The sequence below is a fragment of the Petaurus breviceps genome, unplaced genomic scaffold, assembly GCF_028583685.1.
Source record: "Petaurus breviceps papuanus isolate PSGF00001 unplaced genomic scaffold, PetGlider_PUasm1.0 90731, whole genome shotgun sequence".
NCBI lineage: Eukaryota > Metazoa > Chordata > Mammalia > Diprotodontia > Petauridae > Petaurus > Petaurus breviceps.
The window spans coordinates 10,119,812-10,137,576 of record NW_027187325.1 but is presented as its reverse complement, the minus strand read 5'-3'; the positions used below and the strand labels follow the sequence as shown (position 1 = coordinate 10,137,576).

At 32.6% G+C, this 17,765-nt stretch overlaps 1 protein-coding gene across 6 annotated transcripts in view; it reads left to right on the top strand.

The window, feature by feature from the left end:
- Positions 1-17,765, top strand: part of PTPN4 (protein tyrosine phosphatase non-receptor type 4) — a 225,042-nt gene that overhangs the window by 115,615 nt on the left and 91,662 nt on the right. For all 6 annotated transcript variants that reach the window (XM_069066917.1, XM_069066916.1, XM_069066920.1 and 3 more), the window contains 4 exons: positions 10,679-10,723; positions 12,595-12,647; positions 13,041-13,161; positions 15,735-15,822. In XM_069066917.1, coding sequence (XP_068923018.1) covers positions 10,679-10,723; positions 12,595-12,647; positions 13,041-13,161; positions 15,735-15,822 — 307 coding nt within the window. The remainder of the gene's footprint in view (positions 1-10,678; positions 10,724-12,594; positions 12,648-13,040; positions 13,162-15,734; positions 15,823-17,765) is intronic.

The following is a 17,765-nucleotide window of genomic DNA, read 5'->3' as shown; positions in this document are numbered from 1 at the left end:
TACCTATATGCTCACAAAATTTAGAAAACAAAAGAAATAGAGTAATATGTTCAAAAATATAAATACTCATACCATCAGAAAGCCAGAGAAAGAGCTCAGCCTCAGAAAAGGAAGTAAATCTACCAGTAGAGGACCTACAAAAGGTATGTGTATATGTATGTATTCATATGTATTCATCCCTATGTATTCATATGTATTCATCCCTATGTATTCATAGAATTCTGTCAAAATTAATCAGGTGTGGGAAACCTGCCACCTCGAGGCCACATGTGGCCTTTTAGGTCATTGGGTGCAGCCTTTTGACCAAGTCCATTAACAGAATAAATGATTTAATTAAAGAGATTTGTTCTGTGAAGTTTGGATTGAGTCAGAGGGCCACGCTTGAGGACTTACAGGGCCACTTTAGTGACAGGTTCCCCACCCTGGTTCTGAATACTTAAACTACAGAAAGACAAAACACAGAATGAAAACGATAGTGCAGTGTCATTAATGAACTTTGACTCAAAAATTTTAAAACAATTCTTTCAAATCAACTATAGCAATTTATTCTAGAAATCATATATTATAACTAAGTAGGATGTAAATCGGTGATGGTTACTACATTAGCGTGAATGGTTCTACATTAGCAGAACAATCAGCATAATCATATTAAAAGCCAAAACATCCAAAACCACAGTCATCAGAATAGATGTAGAAAAAGCCTTTGATAAAGTGCAGCGCTTTTATTCTAAAAACCCTACAAAGTATAGAAATAGAGACATTTTTAATACCAAAAAACATCTAAATCCAAAAGCAAGCATGATATGCAATGAGAATATACAAAAATGTCTCCCAAAAATATGGGAGCAAAGCAAAGATGCTCATTTTCCCCAGTATTATTTTTATATAGATCTGGAAATGCTAGCAACAGCAAAAAGACAAGAGGAAGAAATTATAGGCATACAGATAGGTAAAGAGGAGATAAAACTATCCCTATTTGCTAATTATGTGATGTTTTTCTAGGAAAATCCTAGGGAATTAGCAAAGACACATAACTGAGACAGTAGTTTCAGCATAGTTCCAGAATATAAAATAAATTCTTAGCAATCAGTGGTATTTCTGTATAATAATAACAAAACACAAGAAGCAATTATAGAAGTGGAAATCCCATTTGAAATGACTACAAAATGCATAAAATACCTGGGGAGCAGCCTACAAAAGAATGCAAGACTTGTATAGATGCAATTACAAAGTACTGCTAAAGAAATAATTACTTAAATGTTTGGAGAAATGTTAAGTGCTCATGGCCAGGCTGTGGCAATATAATAAAAACGATCATATTACCAACATAATTCATGGTTTTAATGCTATATCAATTCTTGATTTTTAAAAAAATTAACAATTTGGAAGAGAAAAAAAAGATCTGTGGTATCTAGAGAAATGATGAAAAGGAAGAAGGACAAAGCTCTTCCAATCCGCAAACACAAGCAGCAGTCATCAGATCCATCTGGTGTTATTTAAAGACTAGAAAGAGAGACCAGTGGAGCTGACTAGATAAGGGAGATTCAGAAACTACAGAACTCAATAACTCAGTGTTGATAAAGTAGAAAACGTAATTACTTAGGGGGAAAAAGTTCCTTATTTAAAAAAAAAACAACTCTTGGGAAAACTAGAAAGTAGTCTGACAGAGATAATATTCATACAAACTCCTTTCACCACCGTCCATAAGACATTCAAAATGGGTATTTGACCTTAATATTGAGATGATTAAATTTGTATCATTTTTATTTGATTCTGTGTCATTTTTTGTTGATCCTATTTACAGTTGACTGTCTAAATCCTTTTGTTCTTTGTTTCTGAACTTAATGCAGAAATTAAGCTTGCCTATAATGATGCATGACTGGTATCTTTTCACCACCAAGCTGTCCATCAAGGATGTCTGGTTTGCTATCCAAAGAAGTCTGGCCCACTATCTTTTAACCTTGCAGGAGGTCATAGGAAGGAAGGAGGGGGATTGTTCCTAGACCTCATTCCCAGCTTCCAATCAATCATATTATTCACCACACCTCAGCTGTTCACCAATCATGTTGTTCTCAACACCATGAGGTCACCTATCCTATTTTGTTCTTTGTAACTTTATAAAAATGAGTTGAGTCTTCATCTTGGGATCTTTAGCATAAATTGAGGCAAGCCTCTATTAATAGGTTCTTGCCCTGTTAATAAACTATTATCTTAATCAAAAAGAATTGCCTCAGTCTACCTTTCACCTGTGACAACATCAAAGATAATATTATAGAAAAATTAGAAGAGAAACATCATACAGTATTGGGTAGGTAATACATTCATAGCCATACAAAAGATAGAGGCAATTGCCATATATAAAATAGTTAAAACTGAAAAGCTTCTGCACAGACAAAATTAATCCACCTAGCATAAGAAGGGAAATGGTCAAATGGGGGGGGGGAATCTGTGTTATCAAATTTCTTTGATAAGACTTTGGTATCCATGCTATATCAATAGTAAATATATGTGATTGATAACCATTCCCCAATAGACTAATAGTCCAAGGATATAATAAACAGCCCTCAGAGGAATTGTAGATATTCGCATCTCTATGAAAGAATGCTCAAAATCACTAATAGAAGAGAAATACACTTAACCCTGTTTGCCTCAGTTTTCTCATTTTTAAAATAAGCTGAAGAAGGAAATGGCAAACCACTCCAGTATCTTTGCCAAGAAAACCCAAAATTTGGATCATGAAGAGTTAGACACAATTGGAAAAAAAACTAAACAACAAAGTGTAAACAAAGTAGATGTCCATCAGTTGGGGAATGACTTATCAAATTGTGTTGTATAATGTAATGGAATATTATTGTGGTGTAAGAAATTATGTCTGCAATGGATACACAGAAGCATGGAAAGATCTCTATGAACCAGTGAAAAGTTAAGCAACACCAAAGAAAGCAATTTACATAGTAACTACAACATTGTAAATAGAGAAAACAATTACACACACAAAAATAAATAAATGTAACAAAATTAGAAGGATTAAGCAGGACTTGAATGAAGACTTATGAAAGGACACCACTAATGGCCCTTGGAGGTGGGAATTCCATAGGTATTACACATTGCATATTGTTTTGGACTTTTTTTTTTAACGTCTGTGCTGATTTTTCCACCATTTTAAAAACTAGTTAACTATGGTGATGTAAGACAAATGAACAAACCAAATTCATATTGTGTAAAGAGGGAGATAGACTGATATAAATAAAACTTTGTATAGAAGCCTTTAGTGAGACAGTTTAACATACAAGTAAGCATAGAGCTTAGGATCTTGCTTCCAACTGGTTACAACATCAAAAGAATATTCCTTTGATCTATGTAAAGATCGTAATATTTGTTTTCTTGCCATTTCTAAGTAAATCTTATCCATGTCCAAAATAAAGGTTGGTTACACTGCTAGAAGATAAATTTTTAAAAGCCTAAGGAATGCTTATCAACTTTTTTGGTTGTCAGTGAGAATAACCCATTCTGTTAAAAAACAGACAAAGGACTTGAGTTATATGGATATAAATGGAGCTTTTTTGTTTACCAAAAGCACAACAGCTGATAAATTTTTAGCTTTTCTTAAGTTATCGATTTGTCCTTCAAAATATGGTGCTAAGTAATGAAGTGGACTGCTATCTAGAACTTAAATTTCAGTAAGAAATATAACAGAAGTTTTCAGAGTTGTTCATATGATTGAATATCACATGAAAGGAGCATTAGATACATTCTGCTTGTTCTGAGAAGGCAGAGCAAGGAACAGTAGATAGAATTTTCAGTTTGATATAAGGAAAATCTTTCCAAACAATTAACACTGTACTGAAGTGAAATGGACTGCCTAGGGAGATACTGTGTTACCCTCACTTTAAGTCTCTCAAGGGGGAGCCTGCTTGTATTACCACTTATTGGAGATACTGTGGAAGGGCAGTTCTCAAAGGGGTGCAGAAATCCCCGAGTGTGCCCAAGACTCTGTCAGGGAGCCACAGAGTCACAACTATTTTCATAATAATAAGACATTTTAACTTCTAATACTGTAAATATAGGTAAATGTAAACTGCATAAGTTAAAGGTCTTGGGGGAGTCCTCAATAATTTTCAAGAGTGTAGAGGGGTTCTGTGACCAGAAAGCTTAATGACCTCTGCTGTAAAGGCTGTTCTTCATTTGATTTGGTTGGATTAGATGACTTTCAAGGTTACTTCTAAACCAATAAGAATGACTTCAAATGAACATTTTAGTTGAGTTTTTCAATATATATTTTTATTTATTTCGTCATTTCCAAATTACATACCAAAAAATTTTTAACATTCATTTTAAGTTTTGAGTTCCAAATTTTCTTCCTTCCTCCTTGAGAAGGCAAGTAATATGCTGTTGATAATATATTAAAAAGCCATGTTGTAAAATAAAACACAAACAAGAAAAATAAATTTTAGAAAGTAGCATGTTGTCTTAAAAATGTTTGTGGGTGGGTAGTTTTTTCTAATAATTTTATTCATTTTTCTTTGCTACAATTTTGTGGAACCAAAAAAGTATGCCTAGGTTTTTCTGATAGTGAAAACAGATATCCTAGGCCCAACCTATATTATCACAGATTTTTAATTATGTTCAAATTAATGAGTTTTATTGTTTTCTTTACAGTGATCCAAAATTCTTTATCAGAGATACATGGGTGTATCTTATTAGCTCAAGAACTATGAGGTCTTAAAGATATTCCTTGTTGATGGAGAAAATTAAGTCAAAAAGACTACAAAGCGAGCCCTATCAAATTTAAAAGTAGAATTGAGGTTCTAACTTATACTGAAACCATCGCTTTTTTTTTCATAGAAATATTTTTTATTAAAATTTACTGACAAAAGCTCGACAGGATATTTTGGAGTCTTTAAAAATTTTGCCTTTGGTTTTGAATATAATCATCAATATATACAAAAACTTCAATGTGCAAAAAAGGAAATAGAAAAAAAAACTTTATAAGAAGCTGGATTTCAGTTCTATCCATTTTAAGTTGCTGTGTAAAATTTAGCAAAATAATAAAATTCTACATATTGTTTTATCAACACATATTTTATTGATGTTCCAAACAAGTCCCACACACAAAACCTTCCTTTTAACTAAGATATATAGTATAACAAAGCAAATCAGTACATTGGCCATGTGGCCATGTCTGAGAATGCATATTTCATTCTGAATTTGTAGTCTTATCACCCATCTGCCAAGTGAACATCTTTGTCTTTTATTCTGATTAGTCTTTTGGTTTATTATTTATTGCTTAGTCCAGAATTCTGAGATCTTTCAAAGCTATTTTCCTTCACATTTTTATTGTCATAGTTGTAATTCTATGTCATTGTATGCCCATCTTCCCTTGTTTCTCTGTCCTACTGATAATTGCCCATGTCTTAGTAACGTTCTATTAATGGGGCTGGGCACAGCCCCTGGATTTTTTTTTTTTTTACAACCAGGTTACTATGGATAGTTTATATATTTGTTAATAAAGCCTCATTGCATTTAAAAAACATCCTTTACTGAGTTAATACAGGCAGTTCATAGTTTGCCTATCCCTGCAGCACACTCAAATACAACAGTTTCTTGATCTCCTTCCCAGCTGATAGACACCAATTTTAGTCCAATTTTCTTGCTTCAATAAAGGACTGTTAAAAATATTATTGTATATAAAAGTCTGACCTCTAACCTAGGCTTACTCTTTTGGTTCCACAAAATTGTAGCAAAGAGAAATGAATAAAATTATTTGAAAAAACTACCCACCCACAAACATTTTTAAGACAATATGCTACTTTCTAAAATTTATTTTTCTTGTTTGTGTTTTATTTTACAACATGGCTTTTTAATATATTATCAACAGCATATTACTTGCCTTCTCAAGGAGGAAGGAAGAAAATTTGGAACTCAATTGGAGAATACCTAATAGTGGTATCACTGGGTCAGAAGATATAGTATAAAAACTGTTGGGGTATAGTTTCAAATACTGTACAGAATGGTTCACAACTGCATCAGCTATATTTTACTGTCCTTTTCTTCTCACAACCCCTTCAAAAATGAACTCTTTTCTCTTTTTGTCAAATGAAGTAGAGCTTGAGTTGTTTCCATCTGAATATCTCTTAATGATTTGGAACACTTTTTCATATGGTTGCATTTCTTCATTCTAAAATTGCTTTTTCATACCTTTTTTCCTGCTTATATATAGTGGGGAATGGCTCTTTCTTACATATTTGTATCAGTTCTTTATATATCTTCTTTACCATTAGGCCTTGCCTAAGAAATTTGCTAAGAATATTTTTTCCAAATAATTGTTTTCCCTCTCATTGTAATATTATTTATTTCACATATTCACAAACTTTTCCCTTAATGTAATCAAAACTGTCCATTTTGTCTTTTATAATCAAACTCAATCCCTTGTTTTCTGTAAAAATTCATTGTTGAATATATTTTCTTCTCTTTTCTAATTTGTTTATGATTTGATCCTGTTTATTTAGATCATGTAGCCAACTGGAATTTTTTGTAATGTACATTATGCAGTGTTAGTCTGACAGTTTTTCAGTCTTCCTAGTGCTTTATGTCACCTAGGAAGGCCTTGCTGCAGTAGTTGGTGCCCTTGGATTTATCAGAGATAATATGCTAATATGTTTAATTTTTTTCTAAACTTTGTTTATCCAATTTATTCCATCCATCAACTTTTTGAATAGTTTTGATGAATTTTTCAATGTGGAGATTTTGCTGAAAATTTCTTATTATTATAGCTTGAGACTTTCTTTCATTATTCCCTTTACTATTCTTGACCTTTTGCTATACGGATGAATTTTGTTATCTAGTTTTACAAAGTAACTCTTTAGTAGTTTGATTGCTATGACACAATAAATTAATTTAAGCAGTATTGTTATTTCAGTTACATTGACTCAGTTTCTCAGTACCTAAGCAAATAATCAGAGAATATGAATAGGCAGTCATCAAAGAAAGAAATTCCAGGTGCCCACAACTATATGAGGAAATATACCAAATCATTAATAGAGAAATGCAAATTAAAATATCTCTAAGGCTCTCCCTTATTCCATTTGGCAAAGATGACAAATAAAAGAAAATGACAGTTTTGTAGAAGTTACAGGACATAAGGTACCTTAGGTGCAGTGGAGCTGTACATTGGTATGACCATTATAGAAAGCCATTTGGAACTATTTTCCCCAAAGTTGTGACCCAGCAAAACTGATACTAGGCCTATGCCAAAAAAAGAACTCAAAGGAAAGATGAAAAGGGCTCGTGAACCAAAATACTTAAAATAGCTCTTTTTGTAGAGGTTAAAAAAAAAAACATTGTAACTAAGAAGGAACCCATAAAATGGGGAATGGTTGAACAAAATGCAATATGTAGTATAGTAGGAAATGTCATTGCACGATAAGAAATTATTTTAAAAATCGTTTCAGAGAATCAGTGCAGAGCAAAGTGAGAGTTAGAAGATTTTTAAAGCTGTTTCTCTTTACGATGTTACTATTACTGTATAAATTCTTCTGGTTCTGCTTGGCCAGCCACAGTTCTAGAGTACTGATGATGAAATGTACCTGCTTCCTGACGCAGGTGAGGAACTCAGAATGCAGAATGAGATATAATTTTAGGATGTGGCCAATACAGTCATTTCTTTTACTTTACTATGTATGTGTGTGACAAAGCTTTTTTTTTTTTATTAAAGGGAAAATAAATGGGAGAGAAAAGACAGTTAGTTAATAAGGTTTAATAGAAAGGTCAAAAGGCATTAGAGAGAAGCAGGATGATTTTAAAAATTAAATGTAGAATTTATTGTGTGCTTAAAAACAAAACCCTGTGGGATTCACAGTTTCATGTATAATATTCTCTTCTTCAGCATATTTAGAAATGCAAATTTTATTTCTTTAGTGTTTAAGGTCAGAATGAAAAGAAATGAAAATAGAATATTTCATTAGTTTAGCAAAACCATGAAGAATTAATATTTCTTCAATTATTTAAGACTTTTATTTTTGTAAAGAGTAACTTGTAGTTATGGTCATATAAATCCTTAGTATATCTAAGTAAGACAACTACCAGATAATTTATATAGGATCTAAGGCAAAGTATTGTCTATTGTCCTCAATGTTAATAAATGTAGTTCCTGAAATCCTTGATTGGACAGTAAGATAAAGAAAATAATTTGAAGGAATACATGTAAATAAGGAAAAAACATAATCACTGGTGTTTGCAGATGATTTTATTGTTTACTTGAAGGATCCTTCAGATTCAACTAACAAATAATTGAAATAAATAATACCTTCTGTTAAAATAGAATGATACAAAATAAACCCATAAAAGATATCAGACTTTATGTATATTATTAACTAAATCCAACAGAAAGAGAGAAATTCCTTTCAAAATAACTACAGTTTATCATGGAAATCTTGTGTTACGTACTTGATTGATTGCCTGCTACTTCGATTTTCAGGCAGTTTTTCATTTAGTTCAGATTTTCAGTGTTGATTCTGCACTGATTTTCATGTGTGACAAAAGCTACTGCGAGGCTTCTGTGACTACTTAGTTTATCTTGACTTTCAGATTCTGCAGAATGAGAAGTACACCACCATCATGACATCCCCTATAACTGAGGCTAGTGGCAATAATGGGACTTCCAGCAGGAAAGGGATACGCCTCCAGAGGGAAAATACATGACAGCTTCCTATCTAAAAACAGAAGATTCTGATTGATAGCCATTAAAATTAGGATTTTTCTGGAAGTCATAGTTCTGGGTATCATATAATTTCTTTTCGGTCCCTTTATAGTATCTAGAACAGGGCTCTGTCTACAGTAAGTGCTCATTAAATAAATGCTAATTGACTGGATATTGTAAAGAAAAACTAGTACTTGGGATTGCTATGTGGTTTAGAAATTTGTAGTGTTCTTAAGCCTGAAGTGTTTTCATATTTTCCTTATTATTAGTTATACAAGTTATATATAATATACAAGATTCCTTATATATCATTGACCATGCTAAGAAAAACTAAGAAGTACCTTTCAGTTTTTTTTTTTTTGAGTCTAAATCTGTGATTTCATCACTGTGAGAAACTTTGAATGTGAAAATTCCCTCTACCTTGTTCAAATCTGCAGCTAGTTTGTTAAATTAGAGTTTTAGAGTGTTACCTAGGGACACAGATGTCCTAAAGTGACTTGCTTCTGGTCATACAGGTAAGTGGCACAGGGCTTAAAACTAATCTTTATGAGTTCAAATCCAGCCTCAGACACTTAGCAGCTCTATGACTCTGGGCAAGTTAGTTGACCTTTTTTTCTTCAGTTCCTCATCTGTGTAAAATGTGGCTGGAAATGGCAAGCCACTCCAGTATCTTTTCCAAGAAAACCCCAAATGGGAACACAAAGAACTGGACACAATCTGAAAAAGGATTTAACAACAATAAGGTCACACACCTAGATCGCATCATTGACCATTCTTGAATTTATGCCTTTCTAACCATAAGGGCCCTCACCATAATGGCAGTTTGTCTCCAACTCATGTATAGATAGAAAATTTTAGTAGCCATTTATCAGGGGTGTAGATGAACATTCAACTCTTAACCCAATGATTGACTCTCACTGAGAACATCTGTGTTTAGTTCTGGGGAAAAGTTTGGCCTGATAAAAACAAAATAAAGTTGCCCTAATTAGAATGAGGGAATGGATACTTTTGGCATTTTTATACATTAAATTTTAGTTTAAAAATTAAAGTTATAAGACAATTTTCTCTTTATTTTCCTACAAAGACGTTATACATAGTAAATATTATTAGGGTTTACTTTTCTATTTATTACTCCTGGAAGATCTTAAACACTCTGACATCACAATGACCTATTTTGGAAATTAGAATGATGTCACAGAGGACCAGCTTTTCAGAATAGAACTGTCAACCCTCTCAAATCTAATCCCTTTTCTCCACTCACACAGCTCCTTTCCCCTTCATTCAGTTCATCACATCTCTCCTAACTTGTGGCAACAGGCTCCTAATGAATTTCTCTGCCTCAAGTCACTTCCCACTCTAGGTAACCCTACACACTGCTACCAGAGTAGTTTGCCAGTCTGACCATGTGACTCTCATACTCGACCAGGCTGCTTATAGGATTAGAATATAAGCTTTTGTGCTTAGCTCTCAAAAGTCTTTCTTTTTACAGAAGGAATGATGCCATATATCTATAATCTTCTGACTAATATATTACCACTTCTGGCACTTTACTTCTGTCTTGCTTTGTACAGTATTCCCTAAATCCTGTACCCAGAAAGCCATTAACCCCTACATCAGTTATCTCCACCATTTTCCCCTATTGGTAACACTTTCAAATTTTTTTTTTCAGTTTTATAATAGAGTTGGTAGGAGTCTGTGCTTCAGTGTATAAAGTTTTACTTTCCAGGGAGCTTTTAAAGAAAACGGTCATTTTCTTTACATTAAACTTAATGGTCTGTCAGAATAAATTTCCAGTACCCACCCAATATAGTTTTAATATTTTGTTAATTTATGTAAGCAAATCCCAATATAAAAAATTTAAAAAGCGAATGATTAATTTTTATTTTGTTTGTTAGAGTAAATGTACTTTGAAATAAAAAGTGACCTTTTTATTATATATATCTCCTTAGCTTTTCATTTTTTTCTTTTTCTTTTTTAAAGATACCAGTATTTTTTGCAAATTAAACAAGACATTCTTACTGGAAGGTAAGCTATTTTTGCTGTTTGAATCTTGTGATAAAAATATATTTTTTTAATTTTCTGATTTGTTACATAAATATTCTCACACCTAGCATTTTATGCTTAAAATTTATCAGAATGCAAAATCTTCAATATTAAATTCCTCTCTTTAATAATAACTGATGTTTATCTAGTGTTTTAAAGTTTGCAAAGTGGTTTATATACATTATCTCTGTCCATATTCTCTATGGTACTTTCTTCTCTTCCCTCTCCACACTCTTTCTCATTGATGTCACCAGCTCCCATGGTTTTTAATAATTATCTCTATACAGATGATACATCTTTCTATACAGCCTTATTCTCTCCATTGAGTCCAATATCACCAACTTCCCATTAGACATTTTCAACTAGATATTCCAGAATTAACCTCAAACTCAAAATGTCCTAAACCAAACTCATTCTTTCTCTCCAAAATCTATCTTCTCTACCAAACTTCCCTATTTTTTGAAAGAACCGCCCCTCCAGTGTCCCAACTTTATATATAACCTGGTTACTGTCCTCAATTCCTTGGTCTCCCTCACCCCACATATCCAGTCAGTTACCAAATTTTAATTTCTTTCTTTTGACCCCTTCTCTTTATTTAGATAACCACCACCCTCGTTTGTCTCATCATCCATCTCCTGTTTTTTTTTCAGCAGCATTATAATTGGTTTCCCTCTCTCATATCTCTCCCCACTCTGTGGCATCCTCCATAAATCTACCAAAGTGCTTTTCTTCAAGCACACATGTGACCATGTTAGTCCTCTACTCAATGAACTCTACTTGCTTCCTGCGATCAAATATAAACTACTTTGGCTATTAAAGCCCTCCACAGCCTGACTCTACCTTATCTTTCTAATCTCCTCATACATTACTCTCTTCACACTCTATGGTCCAGTCATAATGACTGCATTTCCCAAGTGCTCCATCTCCTGTCTCCTTGTCTTTGTGCTGACTCCTCTTATATCCCTGGAATACATTCCCTCTTTACCACTACTTTCTAGAATCATCTTCTGTACAAAGCCTTTTTTTGATCCTTCCCCCAACTTCTAATGCCCCCCTAATTTGTATTTATTCTTTATATGCTTACGTGTGTGTGGATGAATAGGTAGATGGATAGATGGATGTTGTCTTCTCTGTTAGAATGTAAGCTCCTTGAGAATAGAAATTTTGATTTTTTTTTTTTAGAACTTTATCTCCAACACTGAACACTTTGCCTAGGTAGAACATAATGGGTGCTTAATAAATTTTATTAGTTGATTATTTTATCTTGTTTGACACTCCCCCTCCCCCACAGCAAAACTGTCAAGTAGATCCTATTCTTATCCCCATTTTATAGGTGAGATTGGGGTTAAGAGATGTCACCTTGCACAGAATCCTAAGCTATTGAGTAACTGAAGTCAAAATCAAACCCAGGCCTTGCTAACTTCACCTCCAACCCTCTTGTCCTCTACACCAGTACAAAAATCTTATCACAGAATAAATAATGCACATACAGCATGCTGACGCCAGCAGCAAAAGCACTACCAAAATTTTAAAAGAACACACTATAACATGACACTTTATTAAGGCCTCCAGCTTCTTTGATAAAATTCACGCTAGACAGACTTAATTCTAGCCAGTTGGTGACCTTACACAAGCACGGTGGTGTGGTCATTATCTTCAGAAGTTTACCTTTAAAAAGAGATGAGGAAAGCACAGTATGGGTTTTAACATAGAACATTAACAAAGTGTTCTTGTTTTGAGGATACAAATTAAATACTAAGTCACTAGGAATTTGAGTCACTATTTTGAAATATAAATGCAAATACTCTAAGACTTTTTAAAAGATTGTAATAAATATCTTCTCTTTTTATCAGGTTGCCCTGTCCTTATAATACTGCTGCCCTTTTGGCTTCCTTTGCTATTCAATGTAAGTATTCTTACTTCTCAGTCTCCCAAATTATAAAATATTACATAGTTGTTGTGTGATTTTTTTCTTGGTCTCATCTATATTAGGTTCCCAGTACTTTATTCATAGTAAGCACTTAATAAATATTTTTCATTGATTCATTTTATGTTCTTAGTTCATATGTTCATAGAAAATCATTACACTGTAGAAATCTAGCAGAAAGTATACCTTAAGATTAAGGTAAAATATTATTTAAATAATTTTAGGCAGAGGTTGAAGAATAACATGGACAGATCCTTGTTATTTGCTAAAGTGAAAATTTTTTCCTTCTAGAAATTATTTTAATTCCTACATAGTTGTATTAACTAAGAGATTCATCTCTAAATTAAAGTGTGAGCATTTTTCTTTTGTCAGCTGAATTGGGAGACTACGACCATTCAGAAAATTTGCCAGGCTACCTCTCTGATTATTCTTTCATCCCTGGTCAGCCTCAAGACTTTGAAAAAGAAATCGCAAAATTACATCAGCAACATATGTAAGTTTTGAATTTGTACTTATTTAGTGAAATCAGAGTAATTTACATCTTTTTATTAACTGCAGTTATTATGGTGCAGCATAGATACTTTAAAATCTATGAAGTTTATACAAATTATTTTTAAAATACCATCTTTTTAAAAGAATGCTAATAGGTACAAAATAAGCAGTTTGCATAAAATTGAAAAATAAATGCAGTTAAAATTAGAAAGGAAGTAATTAAATGTTTTTTTAAAAATATTTTTAACAAATTTATGACAAAGGATTGACACCTAAGACATGTAGGTAATTGATTCAAATATATATGAAAAAGAACCATTCCTCTTTAGAAAAAGATATGACTAAGTAGTTTCCAAAAAGAGGAAATGCCAAAGTATCAGTAACCAAATGGAAAAATGCTCCAAGTCACTAATATTAAAGGAAGTTATAAATTAAAACAACTGAGGTTATACCTTATACTTATCAGATTAGTACAGATGGCCAAAAAGGATAAAGACAAGAAAGGCTGTGGGAAAGCAGGCCTCCCATTGCACAGTTGCTAGACCTGTGGAATGCTCCAAGCTTCCTGGAAAGCAGTTTGAAACTTTATCTAAAATATCACTAAATTATTCATACCCTTCCTCAAAAATGTTTTTTAAAAAAGTGGAAAGACCCATATATACAAATGTTTATGGTGCCATTTTTGTTTTAGTAAAGAACTGGAAATAAAATGAGACCTTACTTGAGAAGTGATGAAACAAACCCAACATACCAGCTTTATTTAGACAAAAATATTCTTTATGTAATTTAAAGTTGCTAGTTTTTAAATAAATGCATCATTTGCTTCAGATTTTTATATACTTAACAAGGTATCATACAATGTAATGGACATTTCATATCATTCCTCCTTAGCAGTTATTTGCAAGTTCTTGATTTTTTGTTACAGAACCAAGAAGAGAATAAAGAAGAAAAAAAGAATATTAAGTGATGCTAAATTTATAAGTAACATTATTTCTTTTAAAAGATTTAATTTTCACTGTATGTTACCTTTGTAGATTTTCAAGTGTTTGTGACGCTTAATGATTATTGCATAGTGTGTTTTTTAAAATTAAGCTATAAAGTCTAATCATATATATATATATATATATATTTTTTTTTTTTTAAGTAATCGGGGTTAAGTAACTTGCTCAAGGTTACACAGCCAGTTATTTTGTGTGGGTGTTAAGTATCTGAGGCCAGAATCAATCCCAGGTCATCCCGACACTGGAGCTGGTGCTCTTACTCGAGCCACCTGGCCACCCCTAAGCAGTTGGGGTTAAGTAACTTGCTCAAGGTTACACAGCCAGTTATTTTTTTGTGTGTGGGTGTTAAGTATCTGAGGCCAGAACCAATCCCAGGCTCCCGACTCTGGGGCCAGCGCTCTTACTGCGCCACCTGGCCACCCCAAATCGTATATTGTTGATTCATATTTGTAGTATATAATAGCTGGTGAGCAATGTAAGACTAATGGGGGAGCTAAGAAAAGCAACTCTCTATATTTTATATAATACATAATTTATACATACATACATAGATACCTGTATCTTTATCTCTCTACACACACATACACACACACACACACACATATACATCTGTAGTATCTTCTGTGCATCCATGGGATGAAAAAGATGTAGTAGATTGGTTCTTGCCTTTATCCTTTTCAGAAATTTGTGCTCTAAAAGACAACCCTACTTAGAAGAATAACTTTTAGATAGCTTGGCAAATACAATGATGTATAGATTTTTTAATATACCTGATTTTTCAGAATTTTATAAAAATGTGAAGTCTCAACAAGATTTTTATGTAGTTGGGTAAGACACTAAAGTATTTTTTTTAATTACTTGATTTTTAGAAAGATATTTTTGAAATAGTTGTCTACTTAATAGATTTCAGACATTGTCAGTAAATCTGCTATAGCAATTTTGGGTAATCAAAGCTTATGTGCCCATTAAAATTTTCATTTTAACTGAAGTCTTTCTAAAATATGATTTTTCTTGATGATTCACAATCATTTATGACCGTTAAATTATTACACAGTACTGTAATATAGTAATTTTCCTTATCTCCTTCCTTGGAAGATGCCTATTAGTTATCCTTTATCCTTTAAGCTGCCTCTGTGCATTTTCTTTTCTAGTTTCTGGCTTTTAATATGCTGTCGATTGAAGCACCTGATAATTAGGGTTGCTAAAATTGTTTATAGTGGCTTCTGAGATCTTTTCTAGCTCTATATCCATGGCTGTGAGTGCCTAAAACATAGTAGGCCCTTACTGTTCTTTAACTTACATTGAAGCTGGCTATTTTAGCAGCCAGAAGACCTTTTAAAAAACAGCAATAAAAACCTTCCCAGTTCTTATGTGTTCCAGTGGTTAAGGTTTTCACTTTAGGATAAGCGTAGTTTTGTTCTGTACAAGATTAAATTTGTCCTTAAATGATGGTCATAGTACACTCAAATAAATTTTAAGTATCAAGGCATTTTTAAATTTCTTGGAAAATATCATATATACAACACATGTTTATGAGACTTAACTGATTTTTAATTTAGTGTTGTTCTTACAGAGGCTTATCTCCTGCAGAAGCAGAATTCAATTATCTCAACACAGCTCGAACCTTAGAACTATATGGAGTTGAATTACACTATGCAAGGGTAAGTGAGGATGAAATATTAATGTTCTTAAGTTATACTTTATTTAGTCTAAAATTGCTTTAATAGTAGAAAACATTTTTATCAGAGTATAGCATTAAAGTGTTTTAGATTACTTGCAGCTGTATTGAACATTTTATTTGTTGTATGCATGTGTTTTTATTCAGTTTAGTGTTGGTTTTGACATGAGCTTCAAATTTAATACCCAGTTAAACGGTCAAGAAAAAGTTCATTTCTTCCAATGATTTTGTTTCAGCCAGTTGAATACTAGATTAATTGTAATAACCAGTTGATATTTTTGTGAAAATATATTGCAAGCAAGAAAAGTATCTTTTTTATCCTTTCAGCAAGTATTTCTTTTTGAACAAAAATTCAATCTGAAAATATTGTAGAAAAAAATTTTTCAGATTTAATTCTTCCTTTTCTTTTTATTTTCCTGAGGCATAAAATGGTGAAATTGTGCCAATAATTTTACTGTAATGATTTTAAATTGTAAGATGTGAGATTAGAGATGATCTTTGAGCTCTATTTTATCATTCTCTGCATTAAATTCTTCTCCTTTAGGTCCACATGATTATTTATTCTTTTTGTTGGCTGTATTTAAACTAATAAATCAGATGAATACCAAATTATCTACATTTTGCAGAAGAATAAGATTTTTTTTTGTTTGGTCGTATCTAAAAATTAAGCACAACCTCCCTGTCACACACATTCTAACTCTTTCCTTTTTCCTTATGTTAACTTTTGCTTCTTTCTCAAAACTATGGTCTCTTCCTTAGAAGTCTACTAGTATACATCTATTAGATTCCTTTCATAAAATTCACTCATCTCTCTTTAAGAAACAGATTTGAGGCCCATCTCATGAGTAGCTGAGATGTTAAGATTACATAATCACATTACATTGTTTTCTGTTGTTTTTTAAGAAAGTTTTATTCTGTAGAAAAATTTAGCCTTGATATCTCTTATCAGATAAAGTGCTCTCTTTCTCCTGTTTTGTCAGAATTTTGAGACTGTCTAACAGGAAAATAATACGTCAAGGTAGAAGAATCTTGATATCTAGAAAAGTGTTAAACAGGGAAATAAGTTGTCATTGTTAAGGGGAAGGTATCCTTTATAAAGTCCTACTAAAAGAAGGATTTCTGATTTATAGTGAGATTCTGCAAATGCTACTGTTTATAGTTAACATCAAACTAATTCCTTGGAATTCCTACAAATGTTCCTTTGTAATACTTGTGGTCAAATGAAAGAGATGGTTGTAGAGAAAAACTAAATGGATGAAAATTGTATCCTGCCAAGATTTGTAACTTGACCTTCAAATTAGTCCATTGGTTTGTGTAATCTTGGACAAACACTACAGCTTGACAGCTAGAATTGGAATGGAGTTAGAAGAAGGAGATCAAACTAAATGGAAATGGGGAAGCTGGCAAGAGTCCAGCTCTTTACCACCAGTAGAATAAGAGTCACACAGCTAGTAAGTATAAAAACTAGGAATAGATCTTAAGTCTCCAGACGTCAAATACATCACTGATGTTATACTCCCTCTACAATAGTCTTCTATTGATAATATGTATCTGATATCAAAGGACTTAAAATTACAGATAATCTAAGGAGTAGCAGAAAGGTGCCTACAGGGTGTAGGATGAGGAATAGAAGTGGCATGAAATATTTATGGGAGAGCATGAGCAGCAATCACCTAGAGGCAAGGAGTACAGGGGTTGAAATCTGTGTTGGTAAGAGAATTACACAGTGATAAAATCATGGATCTTTCATGTGGGGCTATCTAATTTTCCTTTAATCATATTCTCTTGTTTTTAACCAACTCTTAAGAATTTGTTGAGATTGAAGGTTAATATTTGTATGACTAGAAATTGTATACTTTTTATTGTAATAAAAATCAAAAGTAAGGTTAGAAGTATACTTTTAAAAAGGTTTTTATTTGGGAAATC